This window comes from Leptodactylus fuscus, chromosome 4 (genome assembly GCF_031893055.1).
Source record: "Leptodactylus fuscus isolate aLepFus1 chromosome 4, aLepFus1.hap2, whole genome shotgun sequence".
In the NCBI taxonomy this organism is placed as follows: Eukaryota; Metazoa; Chordata; class Amphibia; order Anura; family Leptodactylidae; genus Leptodactylus; species Leptodactylus fuscus.
In genome coordinates, this window is record NC_134268.1 from 76,743,794 (window position 1) to 76,762,272 (window position 18,479).

At 39.6% G+C, this 18,479-nt stretch overlaps 1 protein-coding gene across 1 annotated transcript in view; it reads right to left on the reverse strand.

The window, feature by feature from the left end:
• Window positions 1-8,094: 8,094 nt before the first annotated feature.
• Window positions 8,095-18,479, reverse strand: part of PTPN2 (protein tyrosine phosphatase non-receptor type 2) — a 35,407-nt gene continuing 25,022 nt past the window's right edge. Inside the window, exons 8-10 of the mRNA XM_075270705.1 lie at window positions 18,114-18,277; window positions 16,480-16,581; window positions 8,095-8,459 (exon numbers count right to left, since the gene is read on the reverse strand). Of these exons, the coding sequence (XP_075126806.1) occupies window positions 8,438-8,459; window positions 16,480-16,581; window positions 18,114-18,277 (288 nt within the window). The 3' untranslated portion in view covers window positions 8,095-8,437. The remainder of the gene's footprint in view (window positions 8,460-16,479; window positions 16,582-18,113; window positions 18,278-18,479) is intronic.

Genomic DNA, 18,479 nt, shown 5'->3' on the forward strand with positions numbered 1-18,479 from the left:
AATCTTTCTAATACACACCAGAGCAGTGATTGAAATGAAGTTCATACCACACCTGCACTGATTTCCTCTTGTGCCTGTGCCACTCCCCCAGCACACATATGAGAGCTGACCCAGACATAGTCTCCTAAATCTATTATGGGATGGAACACAGTAAGCTGGGGTAATCGGCCACAGAAAATGGCTGCGGGCATGCCCAGTGGCCTCTGCCCGAGGCCTGACGGCAGAGCCGACTGCGCATGCCTAGAAGTTTGAAGCCAGCGCTGGAAGAAGACGCAGGGAGAGGCCGTTCCAGGCAAAGATAGAGGCGGCGCTGGAGATTTCTCTCACAGCATTGGGGACCGCCCCCCAGTGCTGCGAGATAATCATTTGCATACAGAAGAAAAACGGAATTTCTACTGAATGGCGCGGCGATGAAGACATCTAAAGGTAGGAGAAGAATAGCCTTTCTTAAGGCTATTCCTACGTTTTAGGGAGAAAAAAAAATGCATTTTACTGATAGAATCCCTTTAAATATAAAGTTGTAGCTAAAGGAATGTGATGAGGCAAAAACTAAAAAAATGATCATGTTCACAGGCAGGGGTGGTATAAAATGTCCCGCTGCTCCCTGTCACTGCTTGTCGGTGAGGCTGCAGTGGTAATATAACATCAACAACACCTGACTACTGTAGTGCATCGGCAGCCAGAATTGGCATGATATGACATCACCTATGCAGCATTGGAAGAGCAGGGGATTCAACATGTAAGTATTGCTTGATTTGTTATTAAAAGTCATCTCCTGCCTGTGGGTTAATTTTTTTAAAATTCTGCACAACCCCTTTAAGGCCAAAAATAGCTTGGTTCTTAAGGGGTTAAAGATTACAATGCAATTATACATAAAGGTTACGCAAGGGGCTTGTGGTTTCAGTGGTAATGAAATGTCACAACACAATTTGCATTGAGCAAAATTTCTACTGTGGTGTCTGGTCAGCACGCTTCCTTTCTGGTAAGAGATTTTTTTATTTTTCCCTTATATCTGTTATTGGCAAAACAATTACACAAAGATTATGCAAATTAGTACTCAGAATACTTCTCAAAATAAATAATGACGAAAGAGAACAGAAACCAGTGTAATGTTACGATTGTCACATAAAATCCCCCGTCAGCAAAAATATCTGACAGTGGCCATGACCACAGGAAGAAAGGAAGACGGTGGTTAGCACTTTGTGACGTCTGCATTAAAAAAATACGTATTTCAACTTAGTCTAGTACAGTATGATCACTTGGCATACTGTAGGTAGTCTTACCCCATACATTGTTTAAAGAGGAACAGCCACACCTCCTTTAGAAAAAAACTTAGATTTTTCATGAAAACCCCCCCAACTATTCTGCATTATTTTATTCCTCTGTTATTAATATATCCCATTAGGGAGAGACTGGAACGGGGATTTATTAGACCATACATGCCCTGCTGAGAATTCTGGGTAGGAGTATGCAAATAACCTCATTGATGAAAAAGAATTTGCTCTTAGCGCCACCTATTGGAAGGCAAAAACCTTGAAACAGCTGTCTGCAGATGGGAACCTCTTCCTTTTATTATGACTTTATTCCCAGATTATGCCCTCAGGTTTCTTTGAAAACCAGTGATAAGGAGCTATAGAGCAAATTCATCTTTTTCACCATTGAGGTTTTATTTGCATATTCCTTCTAGAAATTATTGAATAAATTAACATCAGCGTGTTAACATTCCTCTTGTCAAATGGGTGTGTCCTTACTGATTGGACATGGTCAAATTCTGGATGGACACCCCCTAATAGTAACATTGGGTTGTACATGTATTCATACATTTCTAGGAGGAATAACAGCCTTTTGGAAGGCTTTTGATTCTGTACCAAATAAAAGATTGGCATACAAACAGAATGTCAGGACTGGGGGAAAAACGTGCATTTGGGTTCACAATTGGGAAACAGAGGGTGTTTGTTAATGGTAAATACTGGGACTAATTCACAGTCACCAGTGGGGAACCACAGGGGTCAGTATTGGGTCCTCTCCTTTTTAATATATTTAATAATGACCTGCTGGCAGTATTACAGACCAGGGTGTCCATATGTACAGATGATACTAAACTGTAAAGTAATAAAAAATTAGGCGGACAGCAGAATATTATAAGGGGATCGCTGAAAGCATGAAGGGACTTGGTAAATAAGTTTAGAGGACAGTGATTGAGGGATATACCCCCAAGAAACAACAATAGCGCGCTCCCTTCAGTAAAAATAAGTTCTGGTACGCTGATGTATCAAAATAAAAAAGATTTATTTAAGATGATGCGTTTCGGGGTTCTCTGGTATCTCAGAAGTACCACCCCTTCATCAGATCTTTAGGAGTTCTAGAACTGATGAAGGGGTGGTACTTGTGAGGTATCGGAGAACCCCAAAACGATTCCTCCTAATGCAGGACAATGCCAGACCTCATCTTGCTGGAGTGTGTCAGCAGTTCCTGCAAGATGAAGGCATTGAAGCTATGGACTGGCCCATCCGTTCCCCAGATCTGAATCCGATTCAGCACATTTGGAACATCATGTCTCACTCCATCCACCGTCACGTTGCACCACAGACTGTCCAGGAGTTGGCAGATGCTTTAGTCCAGGTCTGGGACAAGATCCCTCAGGAGACCATTCGCAACCTCATCAAGAGCATACCCAGGCATTGTAGGGAGGTCATACAGGCACGTGGCGGCCACACACACTACTCAGCCTCATTTTGACATGTTTTAAGGACATTACATCAAAGTTGGATCAGCCTGTAGTGTGTTTTTCCACTTTAATTTTGGGGGTGACTCCAAATCCAGGCCTCCATTGGTTAATAAATTTGATTTCCATTGATGATTTTTGTGTGATTTTGTTGTCATCACATTCAACTTTGTACAGAACAAAGTATTCTATGAGAAGATTTCATTCATTCAGATCTAGGATGTGTTATTTGAGTTTTCCCTTATTCTTTTTGAGCAGTGTATATTTAACACTTTGTAACAGTACGGGGTCTAATATAGGAAGATTATCAATGGAACCCCATTATCATGGCCAAAACCTATCCATAAAGCAGAGAGGAGATAGTACAGAGAGGGCAGTTAACCACTGTATATTGCCCCAAAAAAGGACAGTTCGGACAGGCTCAGGGGAGAAGAGAGATCAGATGAACTTTAAGACTTTTGGGACAAATGAGTCCAGGCGAAAAATCCACTTAGTCTCTCCACATGTATTTAATCTTATCAATACCCAGATAACTTACAGATGCCAGGCTGCCATCAAGCAGTTGGGATAAGATGGTGTCCCTAGCATTACTGATATCACATAGGTGCTCACCCAATCCTCTACTCAACTTACACTTTGTTTTTCCCACATATTCCGGACTACACTCACAGAGAGCCCCATCAGTTCTGGAATTTAGAAAATCACGTGTGCGTGTGTGTGCGTGTGTGTGCGTGTGTGTGCGTGTGCGTGCGTGTGCGTGCGTGTGCGTGCGTGTGTTTCCAGTTGCAGAGAGCGTGAAACTCTTTGCTGCTTCTATATGTGGACATGCAACACAGTATTTCTGATTCCTTTGGCCCAGTTATAAATTATTGCATCTACTCATAATTCCACACATCAAAGCATAGTGTAAAACTAAGGGCAAAGGGGGACAAAGTTTGACAGGACCTCTCACGAGTGTTGGAACTAATGGTTTTATACACTTTCTAGGATTGACCGCTCTCTCTTCCAGCATATTAAGTGCACATGTCTGTAGCAGTTCTTACTGTCCACCAAAAAAAAAATCCATATCCTGTTTTTTAAAAAAAACATATCCATATAGAATCAGAATGTTATGTGTAAGCATGTCCAGAAGTAGGATCTACTTCATACTTTGTGGATGGATTCACCATCTTTTCCTCCATCTTAGTCAGCCAACCTATCTGACCCATCATTCATAGTTAATGGCTTCACTCTCTCATTAGTCTCACAATTTTTCTTCATTATGCTAATTGTGCACAGCGCCATCATTGATTCCAGGGCCACCTCTGTCTTCTCTCCCGTCTCCTCTTTGGCAGACTGCGCATGTACCACGGCCATTTTGCAGATTTCTCGTGTAGGAGGAGGAACAGAAGAGGGAACAGAAACACACACCTCCTCCTCTTCAGCAGACTTTTTTTATTATTATTATTATTAGTATATCTGCAAATATGGACACCCTGCTCTGTAAACCCACTACGAGGTCATTTATAAACATATTAAAAAAAAAAAAAAAGGAAGGGCCCAATACTGACTGCCGTGGAACCTCACTAGTGCCTGTAATCCAGTCTGAGTATTTCCCCAGGAACAAGCATCCTTCGTTTAAAGGGGCTCTATCAGCAAATTTATGCTGCATGAGCCCCATATATGCGTGCATAGCCTTTAAAAAGGTTATTCAGGCACCGCTAATGTTTTCTTAACCCCCCCCCCCGTTTTAAAATAAAACCCTAAAAACATATATGTAAATGATACTTATCGTGCGCGGTGATGCACGATCCGACATCTTCTGACACGCCTTCTTCTTTCAGCGACGCCCTCCGGTCCTGGCTCTTCCCCGGCTTCATCGTCATCTTCTTCCAGCGGTTCAAATCCGGTGCGTGTGCAGTAGCACTCCCTCCGGAGCTACTGCGCACGCTCCGGCGCCATTTTTCTCAATGGCAGTATGCATGTGCCAGATTTGAAACAATTGGATTTGAACCACCGGAAGAAGAAGACGACGATGAAGCCAGGGAAGAGCCAGGACTGGAGGGCGTCGCCGAAAGAAGTAGTAAGAGGAGGAAGGCGGGCCAGAAGAGGACGTCGGATCATAGATAACCGCCCACAATAAGTATAATTTACATATATGTTTTTAGGGTTTTATTTTAAAAACAGGGTGTGTGTGTGTTTAAAATAACATTAGCGGTGCCTGTATAGCCTTTTTAACGACTATTCACACATATGTGGGGGTTGTGAACCCAAATGTATGTTTTCCCCTAGTTCCAACATTCATTTTGTATACCAACCTTTTATGTGTACAGTATCAAAAAGGTCAATTCTCTTCATATAATATGCAAGTATTGCTTATTGCAACATAAGAGTTACGTCAAACTGCGGTATTCAGCATTTTAACACTGGAACTGTGTTGGTAAAGCCAAAACGTCTATCAGTTCACGTCTCTGCATTCCTATAACCTCTCTTCTATAGTACAGGAGTACACAGACATTATTATGTACTGGCAGTAAACATTGTGCAACATCAAGGGTGCTGTAACTCTTTCCTTACTGGATGAGGTAGACACCAGGTTTAAAATCTACCTTTGCACTGATGAAAATTTTAAAGGTTTTTTCCCCCCCTTTCAGTGTATACATCAATATATATATATATATTTTTTTTTTTTCTTTATTGCACAACAGCTGTGGTCACTTATTGCACAAAAAAAAATGCAGCAGTCACACAATGTCTCCAAGCTGTGTCTACGTGAAATTTACTTGCATCAAATAATAGATGTGAGAAAGTTGGTTTATGTTCAACTGTATACTATAAAATATATACAAGTGACAAAAATAAAGCCGTACTTATTTAAGGTAAAGGGGCGTTTTCTCATTTGGTCCTTGGCTTTACTTTTCCCCGACAGCCTTATGAAAAATGAAAATCGGATTGGTTGCTACTTCACTTTCTGTCACAGCTCTGTAAGATCTCCCCAATATATTCAACATTGGTGAATTTCATTTTCTTTTCATCCCAGTTACTGTATAGGAGTGGAAACATAGCTGAGACTTCTTCCAGTGTGTTTTTTTTTTTTCATGAGCTTCAGAAAATAAAGTAAACCCACACCAGTGAATATGATGGTATGATCTAGTACAAGCACTCAAACATGTAACAGATTTACCTGACATCCTAAGGCGTGAAAGAAATTTAAAAGGGATTCTATCATTGGCTCTAGTGATTTTTAACTAAGCATATACTTGCATAGTCTTTAGAAAGGCTATTCCAGATATACCTTTTATTCAGTAATCCTCCCAGCAGTTTTTGAATTAGCCCGCTTTTATTGATATGCTAATTATCCACCGCAGAGCACTGGACGTTCACGGAGTACTGTCTGATGTGTGTACACAGGGGGAGGTGAGAGCAGGGAGGCTGATGAGTTGTCATCATCATCAGCACCAGCCTCCCCGTACTCACATACACTTCCGGGTGCTTGCTGGACGCTAATTAGCATATCAAAAGCGGGCTAATTAAAAAACCGGCTGAGGGGATTTACAAACAAAACGTATGTGTGGAATAGCTTTTCTAAAGGCTATGCAAGTATATGCTTAGTTAAAAAAATGAGTTTTCCCAATGATAGAATCCTTTTAATAGAAAAATCTGATGCCCTGGTTCTTCTCAAAAGAGCCCGAATTAGAGAATATAGGAAACCTCTTTTACAATCTGAAGGTTTTTTTTTTTTTTTTCCTTCTTCCAAGCAAGTCATTAAAGCTGGTACCTGAAAGCATTTTACCCAAGAGAAACCACAAAATCTATTTATGGAACCTTGATTCCCCCCCCCTTCTCTTCCAATACAAGCCATAGGTCCCTACTAGCAGAATTGAAGAGGGCAGCTATCATAGTTGACAGCCTATCAGAGTCAGCCAAAGCATTGGCCACCAAGTCCCCCGTCTTCATATACCAGGTGCTAGAAGCGAAGAGTTGTTCTCTTGGAGTATTATCCTTGATATGAGACTCCAATTGTATCAGCCATATATTTCAATAGCAACACAATTGCTATACCAAGTCTATAGGGGTCCTTTCACACGGAGTAAAGTGGTGCTGATTGTGGCACGATAATTCATGATAGAATCAGTGCCAAAAAAAAAAAAAAAAAAGACTCCCATTGACTTCAATGGGTTCCGTTTTCCGCATGGAACACATTGAAATCAATGGGTAAAAAAGCCTTCCATTGATTTCAATGTGAGCTGTGCAGAAAACAGAACTCTTTGAAGTCAATGGGAGTCTTTTTTTCAGCACTGATTCTTATGTGGGTTATCATACCAGAATCAGCGCCACTTTGGTCCGTTCACAGTTTTTTTTGGCAAGGATTTGGGAGAGGAAAAAATCCGCTTCAGGAATTAAATGTTTTTTTCCTCCAGCACAGTGTATGGACCTTGAAGAAAAAAAACCCAAAAACAAAACAAAAAAACTAGTGGTTTTTGCAAAAACAGCGTCAAAAACTGCTAGTGGTTTTTCCGCCTCCCACTGACTCCCGTTTTTTTCAGGCAGAATCCACCTGAAGAAAGGTCATGTCACTTTTTCCCCCCACTAGCGGAAAAAAAAAGCTAGCAGAATACATAGAACTCTATGGTGAGGCTTTTTTTGGATTCTGGCCCCCTTACCCGAACAGACTACCAAACGCATTGGCAAGCAGTGTACAGTGAAAGTACACGGACCCCATAGACTATAATGGGGTCTGTGTGTTTGCGCATAGAACATGTGAATAGAAAAGGACTTCACGATCTACTTTCCTGTCCACATGACTCATGCAGAAAGCACACAGACCCCATTATAGTCTATGGGATCCGAGTGCTTTTACTGCACACCGCTTGCCAATGCATTCGATAGTCCGTTCGGGGGGGTCCCCATGCAGACTCCCCCAATGGATTACCGTTGCAGATGTGAACCAGGCCTTATGCCATGCTGTGTTTGTTTTCTTACCATGAGGAGGTGTCTGCACTGGAAGCAACATTAGATGGCAAATCAGGCACCTCACCACAATAGCCAGCCATCCACACCAACATCTCTGGCCTGAGCCCTCAAGGTGGGAAATGAAACAAGTCCCCAAGAGAAGCTCTATCCAGCACCCAGCCATTACACTGGCACCCCTGGCCTTTTTCCCCAAAGGTCAGAAGTGAAGAAAAATAGCTGACCCTCCACCACAAGTACTTCTGGCCCGGGTAAGTGAAAGAGACGCCACTAGGGATGCAAAACAAAACAGATAAAAAAAAAAAAAAAAACCTGCCAAAAAATACAAATGATCACAAATAAATTAATGCACTGATGGTTTGTTATCTACAATCAGTGGCGATTTTTCAGCCAATAAGAAAAAAAAAAAAAACACTACATAATTTTAAAAAAATATTTAATGCTGCCAAAAAGTATAAAAATACAATGTAAATGGCAGAATGATACAAAGTACATTTCTGATGTATCTTACATATGTCTGTAAAGTACATGCAATAAAAAACACCCGACAGATAATGAAGTGGACTTGGTTCTGTAAAGTTTCATGCTGGTGATGTTCTTCACCCTCCGGATGGAGTAGTTTACGCAGTAAACAGATAACACAATGAGGTCAGCTCATTATTTAAACCTCACATTTTCTCCTGAAGAGGGTTTCATGTCTTGCTTTGCATGTCAATGGTTTTGCAGAATAATTGCTGTAGAATAGCCACAAGCCATGGAGAGTTAGGTGTCGTGGAGCCTTGGCCTATGACACAATGCAAAACAAAATGACCAGTTCAGTAACACATGAAAAATAAAATAGATAAAGCTGCAAAAATAAAAGTAACCCACTGTTATCCTTGGATAGAAAGTCAGAACGTAAAATATATTTTCAGTAACAAAGTTAGTAAACAATTGCTGCACCATATAGCATCCTATGTTCTAATTTCACATTTTGTACAGTAAGGGGGCGTTCACACCGCTGCTAACATTCTTCAAAATATGTAGACACCAAGTCTATGTTCACACAGCGGAAACCAACGTGAACCTCTGCGCGGCTAGCCGCAATGGGATGCCGATGTAGTGCACTGGCATTCCGCTCCTGATTAGGCCCGAATGAATGGGCCTAATCAGGGAGGAGTCTTGCGCTGTGGACGCCCCAAAATCCGTGGGAAGAAGGGGCATCTCACTTCTATTTCCCGCTAGCCTTTTTGAATGAATGCCTTTTTAGCAGGTGGATTTTGAGGCGGATTCCACGTCAAAATCTGCCTGAAAAAAAAAAACAAAAACAAAAAAAAAACACTCTGTTTGAACTAGCCCTAACAAATCCAACAAAAAACCATTACAAATGCCACTGATTTCAAATGATGTCAGTTTTCACCAAACCGGTCTGTTATTTTAGCAGATATAAAGCAGGGTGCAGGACTTTTGGGTCTGGTCATAATAACAGACTTATGAAGGAAATTAAGTGTCCATATCGATGGCTAACATCCATTATACTTTACTGCGCATGCTCAGAAAGCAGAACCAAAAAACAAAACAAAAACAAAGTCCCATTTTTAAATAGTCTGTTAAAAGACATTAGCTGATGTTAATGGGTATCTTCATTAAAAGGTCCGTTAAAAAAAAATCCTGACACATTAACATCAGTAAGTGTACGCTATATATTTTTTAATGGACATCCCTTAGGCTCTGAACAATAACCATTTTAGTGCAGTTTTTTTCTATTTCACAGAATTTTTAGGACATTACCAGTAAGGGTTTTATTTGTTTTTCATGGGTTTCTAGTTCATCCTCTATTTACATCCACACATGGTTATAAAAAAAAAAAAAAAAAACAGATAAAATTTAGATATGGTAGATTCTTCTATAGCAGCTTAGGGCTCGTTCACATCTGCGTTCTTCTTTCCTTATTGCAGGTTTCCGTTTCCTGCATAAAACAGATGCAGGAGACGGAAGCCTGCAGGAGACTCTCTCACCCATTCATTTGAATGGGTGAGAAAGCTGTCCGGCCGTGCGCGGCAGTGAGCGTTTTGCGCTCTCCGCCGCGAAACTGGGTTTTATAATCCGGACACAGAGTCGGACATGCACTACTCTGTGTCCGGATAAAAAAAATCCGGTTTCGCGGCGGAGAGCCTAAAACGCTCACTGCCGCGCACGGCCGGACCCGGTCTATGGTTTCCGTCTTCTGCCATGCAGAAGACGGAAACCATAGTACGGACACATTGAACGCAGGTGTGAACCCAGCGTTAGCTGTAACTTACTGGGGCTCCTACTATGCCCTCCATACCCTATACTTTTTCACTTTAGATGCAAAAAACAGAATAATTTTCATTGCTAAGATGAACACCTTCAACTTTATTATTATAATTTTTAATCTTTTCTGAATCTCAATCTTGAGTAAGCAGTCACATAAAATTAAGATCAACTATAAAATAAAACCATCAAACTTGGGGAAAAAAAACCTTCCAAAGCTGACCGTACACATTATATAATGTAGATTATGTAATAAAAGTACATTAAAAAAAATACTGACAGTATAACCCCAGCTTTTGATCTTTCCATTGAGAATTATACATTAAACAAATACTTTGATGTGTGGAGCCTTATCTACAAGTATCACTTTTGTGAGCAAGCTTTCAAGATTCACATCCAAAGCAACTAGTCTATGCCCAATAAGGCTAAAGCCCCACATTGCAGAAATGCAGCTTTTTTTTTTTTGCAGACTGTGTTGCGGCTTTTTGAGCCAAACCCAAGAATGGTTATAACAGGAGTGGGAAATATATAGGAAATGCTTCTACTTCTATCTTTTACTCAATCTACTTCTGGCTTTGGCTCAAAACACAAAAAAAAAAAAAAGAAAAAGAAAAGAAAAGAAAAGAAAAAAGAAAAAAAGCTGCGTTTCCGTAACGTAGGCCCTCAGCCTAACTCAGGATTTTGCTCTAAAAAGCAAGGATGGTTGGGCGGCTGCTTTCAGACTGTGTAGAGTTCACGTGGTAATAGGTTTGCTCCCTTAGAACATTTAGCATTTGGTTGCTTAGTGCACATATCATGAACCCACATTTGTTTATCAATATTAAAAGACGTTTCTGCACTTTAATATACTGCTAAATTCTACTGACCGCTCAGTTGAACTCTATATATGTATTATGCACAGTGGCTACCTACTGTCTGGTACCAACGTGACCATGAACAAACAACACGGACAGCTCAAGTGCTTGTAAGTCATTTATTTTTTCTGAATACAAAATAATGTGGAAAAGTATAACATGGTCCAAACATTCACAGAGGAAGACCTACAGGAATATTGCCTAAGAATAATAGTATATTTCAATGGCAGGTGCTTATAATCTTGTTCTACTAAATACAAATTGTCTACTCAGGAGTTTCTAGCTTTTAAAGGGGTTCTCTGCTTTGGACAACTCCTAACTGTTAGTAAGAGTTCCTTGACCATAAAGATCACAACATTTTCCCCTTCTGAAAACCACAACTATCAGCTATAATCTGTGGGGAAAAAACAGCAGTGTTTAGTTTCCCAGCAGCACCGCCACAGGTGAGATTAGGAATTACACAGTACAAAGTCAAGTTAATGGGTTATCTGTGTGATACAGGGCAGGACAGGTCCTCCAGAGTGAGAGACACTCTTTGTAACCACTTTCCCCTCTGCTTTAAGAACTTACTAATATATCTTTTTTTTTCCCCTAAACTGTACAATCCTTTTAATGCCTTACATGACAGGATTCAGAGTAGTCCATTTAAAGGCACTGCTCTGTTGCTACATCCATCTCAAAAAATACGGCAAAAAAAATAGTCAAAGTCAACCATAAAGTTCCTGGTAAATGAAAATAAAAACCCCCCACATAATAAGCTCACAGTTCTATATATACCTCAAAATGAGTGTGGGGATACAAAAGTAAATACCTTGCAATTCTTTATAATAACTAATAAATATACAATCAAATTAGACTACATGTAAAGTGATTCATTTCCAGGTATGGATGTCGCGTATGGGAAAAACTAAGCCAACCTAAAATAAGGGTAATATAGGTCAGCTACAATATAGTGCTCTATACATACAACGAATAACTCGTTTTTAATAGTAAAATTATATAATAAAAAAAAGTGCCTTCCTACTTTGGTCCAACATCAGCATCTACATCCATTGTATTCAGGAGAGGAAAAAACAAAAAAACAAACAAAAACAGTAAAAAACAGGCCTACTCATATACTACTGGTGTCCATGTATGTGGCAAATCCTACTAAAGGGCCTGACTGCACACAAGCCACTGGGGCGGACATAAGACTTAGTATGGTCAGATTTTCACATGGATGTTTTTACAATTAAAAAATTAAACAACAATAAAAATAATTCAGGGGTATATGGCATAATGGGCACAGACCCTATGATAAGAAAATCATGGCATATTCCACTGGTATGCGCACATTCAATAAATGTAAGTTAGAAAAGCGTACCATGTACAGTATATATTATATGCTTTCAGGGCCAACACCAACATATTCTTGAAGTGTAAACACATTATTCGGACCTAACCATGTGAACAACTAGCTAACTTCTGTAGAGTGTGCAATGATACTTCTGAACCGATATGGATATCTGAAAAACATACGTAGCATATAATATAATACAGTAAAACAGACTTAAAGTGGAGCTGTCTGGGTGATTTGGGACACTAAACCCTCAGTCTATAAGGACCTGTGGGAGGTCTAGTGTCCCAAATCAACCTGACAAATTCCCTTTAACAAGAAAAACTTTGTATTTAATGTATATTTGGAAAATTCTAATGGAACTCAATTCAACCTCGTAATGTTAACAATGCCTCAGTCTATGTTTGTGGTTGTCCTCCATACATTGACATTTAAATTAAACCATCAACTCCAAATCCTAATTTGTTAAAAATCTAGCAAAATAATTCCTATTATAGTAAATATTAACTCCAAATTGGATTATTTGTGCAACATTATACGATTAAAAATCATTGTATTTTGCAATTTGTATTTTGAATTTTGGAGTTTGAAATTTTTCTCCAACTCCACCCAAAACTGGTCCACACTCTGACCCCAAAGCCCTGATATTCAAGGAATCAGTCTACAAACCAGTAATCCAACATACGTAACTGTTCACACAACTGCTGTAACTTGTGAAATAACCATGGCCAAATTTCAGTAAGGGGGTGTTCACTTTTGCACCCGTGTCCACCCGTTAGGTCTCCGTTCTATTCCTCAGAACAACTACATAGGGGATGGTTTTATGGCGGTCAGTTTTAATACCCATTCATTTGAATGGGTTTTAAAGGTAAACCGCCGGTGTCCGCAGGGATACAGTTTTTTTTTGGCCGGAAAAAAAGGTCAGATATGCAGGACTTTGTGTCTGGCTAATATAACTGGTTTCCCCACAGAGAGGCTTCATACGGACACCAGCGGTTTGCTTTTAAAACACATTCAGAAGAATGGGTTCTAAAATGGACCGCCGGGAGGCCGTCACCTATGCAGGTTCTATAGGGAATATAACAAAGACCCGGCGGGCAGACAAGTGTGAATGCCCCCTTAGAGATAAAATTTATGTTGCTCTGCTACTGGACCTTCTTGCTAATCTCAGTGTTTTTGTGTTTTGTTTTAAATAAAGAACCCTGTGGCAGATAGACTTTACATGGGACACTAAGAAGACTATGCATAAAAGGCATGCTGGTGGTTTAGTGTTCCAAAATCTGCTGAAGGGTTTCGTTTAAAACCATGAAAGACTCCCCAGCCACCTACTGGTCAAGCTTATGGAGTCTACCCAATTGTTGTCGTCCAATGCAGAGTCAAGCAGTAGGTAAGGGATAGACCTCATGTTGGTATGGAGAGAGCAGGTCTCCCCTCAGCTACAGAAGCCGAGCCATTCCCATTTTAATTTTATAAATCAGAATGTAATAGGTATGTAAACCAATTGTATTGTCTGTTTTCTCATCACATAAATAACAGACCCCAAAAACAACATTCTGCACCCATAGATTATCCAGTCTTTTTCTTAAACAGATTCAACAGGCAACTAGACTCCCTGCAACATAGCCAACAAGTGATAGTCACGAAAGAAGCAACCAAATATTAATTTAGATACATAATTGCAAGTCTGATAACAGTCACATGTTCTGGTTAGTTACAGCTTTCAGTAATATTCACAGCAACAACCAGGTAAAGAACACGTCAAACAAAGAGTTGTCTCTTGCACAACAGCCCCTCAATACTCAGATTAGGCATAATACTATCAGGTCTTTTATATTCACTACGTATACAACAAGCTTAAGACTGCCCAGGATCACAAAATCACAGTTGCTTTTTTTTTTTATTTCTTTTTTAAATAGGTGATGGACATTTTAAGGTATGGGATTTCAATCATTTTTTTTTTTGTTTTCATTGATGTTTTGGTTTAATATGCATATGGTTTATAGGGTTGGTCAGACGTAGTTGCAGAGGGGGCAGAACTGGCAACTTGGGGGGGAGGTATGTACCCTAAATTAACGTTAAACCATCAAAAATTGCACAAAAAAAAATAGCACAAGCAAATATTTCCAAAAATGGATTGTAACCTACCTCATCTGAGAAAAAAAAATTGCCTCTCCACTTATCAAGCCGTTTTGCTCTTGCTTTATGTCTGAATTCTGATTTTGCCTTGGTGTCTCAAGGCAGACTGTCAGCTCACAGAGGTATCAATCTCTAGCTTTCTCCATGTTTGTCTATGGGAGACATTATAGTAGCACCACCCAACAGCTCAGGAAAAACGGATAGAATGTGCAATGCATTATGTAACGGCTACAAATAGTGTCCCATGTGCACGTCAGTTTATAATGAAAAGTCATCTGAAAGAAGGGACACACTTAAAATATACATTCCCCATGTTTACATTTTATAGAGATCCAGAGGGTCAGTCTTTGTGCTCGGCTCCTTGATTTACTGCTAGTTTACTAGCACATTAGATAATTTGCTTGCACTACACAGATTTGGATTTTATGCTGGCCAAACACATTAGAAAAAAAGTTCCTGACTGAAAACTTGTTTGGTTGACCACCTTCGGTTCTAACCCTCTGAGCAGGTATATATACCAAATGGAAAAAGGGAGAATGTCGCTGCCAAACTCCACTGGCATTGGCTTATCGCCAAGAACCAAAGGATTGGCATGTTGAAATAAAGACTGACCCTTCTCCCCCTGACACCTGCCATCATAGAAGAGTTGGGGTTCCTGGGACATATTAGATGGTCAACTAGTCATGTTAAAATCCGTCCGTTTGGTTGAGAAACATCAATTTAGGCTCTGACCACATTTTTTTCCTAGGTGTGGCATATATGTCAAGAAATGTAAAGCTCAAACATATGCAATGGTATGACATACAGTTTCATACAATGCCTACTGACTAGGGGAAAAAGGGAGATGCAAAATGGTCTTTGATTTACAAAACTAAGTGCCCACTGCCGTAGTTGGCCATACTGTGTTTCATTTATTTTTACGGATTACAGGTTCACCTTAAAGCACTGAGATATAGGCATGGGTCAAATATTCACAACATCTATTTGCAAATTTATAGGAATCCTAAAAAGGGCAAACACTTTCTTTAGACAAGTGTGAAATTGGCCACCAGACTAGAGATCATAAGAGCATTAAAACATAAAAAGTATAGCTATGCTATGTAAATAGGAGTTAGGTTTATGTACAAAGAAAAGAACAAAAATGAAAAAAAAAAAGACAAAAACACCCCACCATCTCACACATTATATGTGCTGCCCTAAAGGCTCAAATAGGTTTCAGACAGGGTTTTTCACATCCAAAAGATTTATGGCATATAGATGTCATTTATCAAAGAAAAAAGTGAAGCAGTCTAGACGTCCAGAATAGGCAAGTTTCCAAGTAGGCAGACTATATTCGTACCTTGAACAGATATTAACACAACGTAAATTCTCCCCACAAATGGTGCTCACATGGAAGATGTCTTGTTGGGCAAGGATTTTACCAGCTAACAGAAGATCACATCTGTCTATCTTGGAACAGAGTCACTACTATGTGGCTCCTTAGTGAGATAATATAGCTCAAAGATATTCCTTGCCATACCATCTTGGGGAGTTCATATACAAACAAAGCAAGCCCACAAGCAAAGACTGGCATAACAACTTCTAATATCCAGTCTCATCTGTGAGTGCAGGAGTGGCCTGTACACATCCAAAGAACAACAATGTAGATAGGAATAGGCCTAATATAATGAAGTCTCGCTTTGCATGGCCTACTATCAGAGGCAGACCATTGGAACATTTACTATCAAGTACGAGAGGGACTCCTCAGTTGTAGAAGAGACTGTACCACCTTACAGATGTGAAACCCTGAGTAGTCCATAGAAAAGCTACCACGTAACATCTGATCAAACAGCTTCACAATATTTGGTGGAATTATACTAAATCAACATAAAAGAAATACATAAAAATGTACCATTTATCTTCCTTACAAAGAAAAAAAAAATAGCAGCTTCAGTAAGGAACAGGATGACCTCAAAATGTTCTGAGATGGCTTTAGGACCAGACACAGATTGCATCCATTTATAAGCACTTGCCATAGCTCAGGATTAAAGTCTGTCCCAGTGACAGCACCCAAGGGTTATTTTAGGGTGTCCACAGCCTCACCCTCACAAGCACCATATTATGTGGAAAGTCAAAGAGTATAAAATTTCCAACAGACATAAGCTCCCGTTAATAGGATTGAAGCCAACCCAACTGGAATGAGATAAGGTTTCCAGAATAACCACCTTTTTCTTTTTCGTTCCGCTTCATGCATCTTTTGCTTCATCTTCTGCACTTTATGTGCTGTGTTTGCTTTCCTAACATCCCGGGCCCGTCTCTTTAGTGAGCTGAAATATAAGGAAAGATATTGAGGGCAGTCAAGCATGCTCTATCAACACATCACATTTTACAGTCAGAGTACACCCTCAGTCTAGTATTCTAGTCATTCAGAAATATTCAAGAATTGTTCTTTTACCACTTTAAAATAAAATTTTACAGTTTAAGGTTTAATCTTTAAATCTTATTTTGTCAATGTATTGTTACTATGTTAGTGTCAGAATGTGTCACAAAATCTTAGTCTCATTGGAAATGATTCTGGTGGCCATGTGAAGGCCCTGATCCAATTATTATCTAATATAAATGAGGGTCCAGACCCAAGAACCAACATAGTCCAACTTGTCAAATTATAGGAGACAACTAATACTATTTAAATGCATACTACATATACAGTGTTGGTTAAATTCTGTCCACACACTATGATCCTAGTGCAAGGGTAGTCACTGAAGCCAGGTTCACATCAGTGTTCATGTTTCCGCTCAGGGAGTCCTTTTGGGGACTACCCCAAACGGAAACCTATAGCATACAAAAAGTGGTTAACAAAGCCATGTGATGTCCATCACACAGCACCTAGAAAGTCTATAGGTATATTTACGTAGTGTATTTGGGAAAACAGTCCATGAAAAAAAAAAAAAAATTGCCGGGTTTTAAATTTATCCATTGTGACAGCTAGATAAATGGGCATGTCAACATATCCATAGACTTTCAATTTTAATTTTAATTTAATTTCAGAGTTTTCATGCTCGGCATGTGAAAAATGGAACAGCCGTATGACTAAAACCCAAAAATGTAAAGTTTTTATAAAAAAAAAAATAATAATATGTGTTCAAATCTATAGCAACACTGAATAAACCGAAGTTCTGTGGAAGCAAGTCATCTGGGGTGATTAAAGAAATCCCTTATGGTACTGATAAGAATAAATGAGATAAAAACAGTGATTCACAACAAAGTCTGCAACTGCTGACGAGGCCTGGAAACTGTCCTGACCTAAAACTAACAGAAAATATGTGGAAATTATGTTAATTAAAAAAAAAAAAGTGGGAGATTGGTGTATGTGAAAAATAAAATAAATAGGCAAATTCAGATGGAAATGTTTGGTCCAAGAAACACTGTTCTTGTAAAGGCGGCATTTTCTAGGCCACCTTTCAGCTTTGCAAACCCAAACACACGGCATCATAAGGATGTACAATGTTGTGAGTTCCAGAATGACCATGGGTCTACTGTCCAGAACATAAATGATGCTGTGAGTACGGGAAAGTAGAACGGTTGTCATAGTGGAACACGAACATGTAATAAGTCAATGTCAGATGACCCACGGCTAGCCCAATAAATGTGGCCATTATATGTTTCCCGGACCAAAACATGGCCATCTCATTTGGCCCAAAGATATTTTATTGAAATGTCAGGTAAGGTAATGTAAGGTATATCTTTCACGAAACTTATGGATAGTTACTTGTGAAAACAACAAGAACTTTATTTCTACAATACATGAGAAAGAGGACAAAGCAAATTGTACTCTGAAATGCTCCCCAAAAATGCTTACCTTTCTGTATCCACAGCTGTCACTTGTGGCACAGTTAACAACTCAGAAGTCATCTCACTTTGCTCCTCTTCCGGTAAGACGCTGTTTCCATTGTAAATGTCATCGGTCTGTTTGTTCTCTGTTTTCAGAGACTGGTCTTCTCTGGAAAGTCCTTTATATGAATTCTAAAGGTAAAGTAAAATGGACCAAGGTTAATAAAGTGCACAAATACAACATTCTTGGGAATCATTTCATATACAAATATTGGACAGTTAGACATGTCTCATGAATCCAAGAAACTCAAAGGGGATACTGAAAAGAAAGGGTTTCTGGCCAATCACGGTCATCCCACCTCTGTGACTTCATTGTGTCATCCATGGGCTGTTA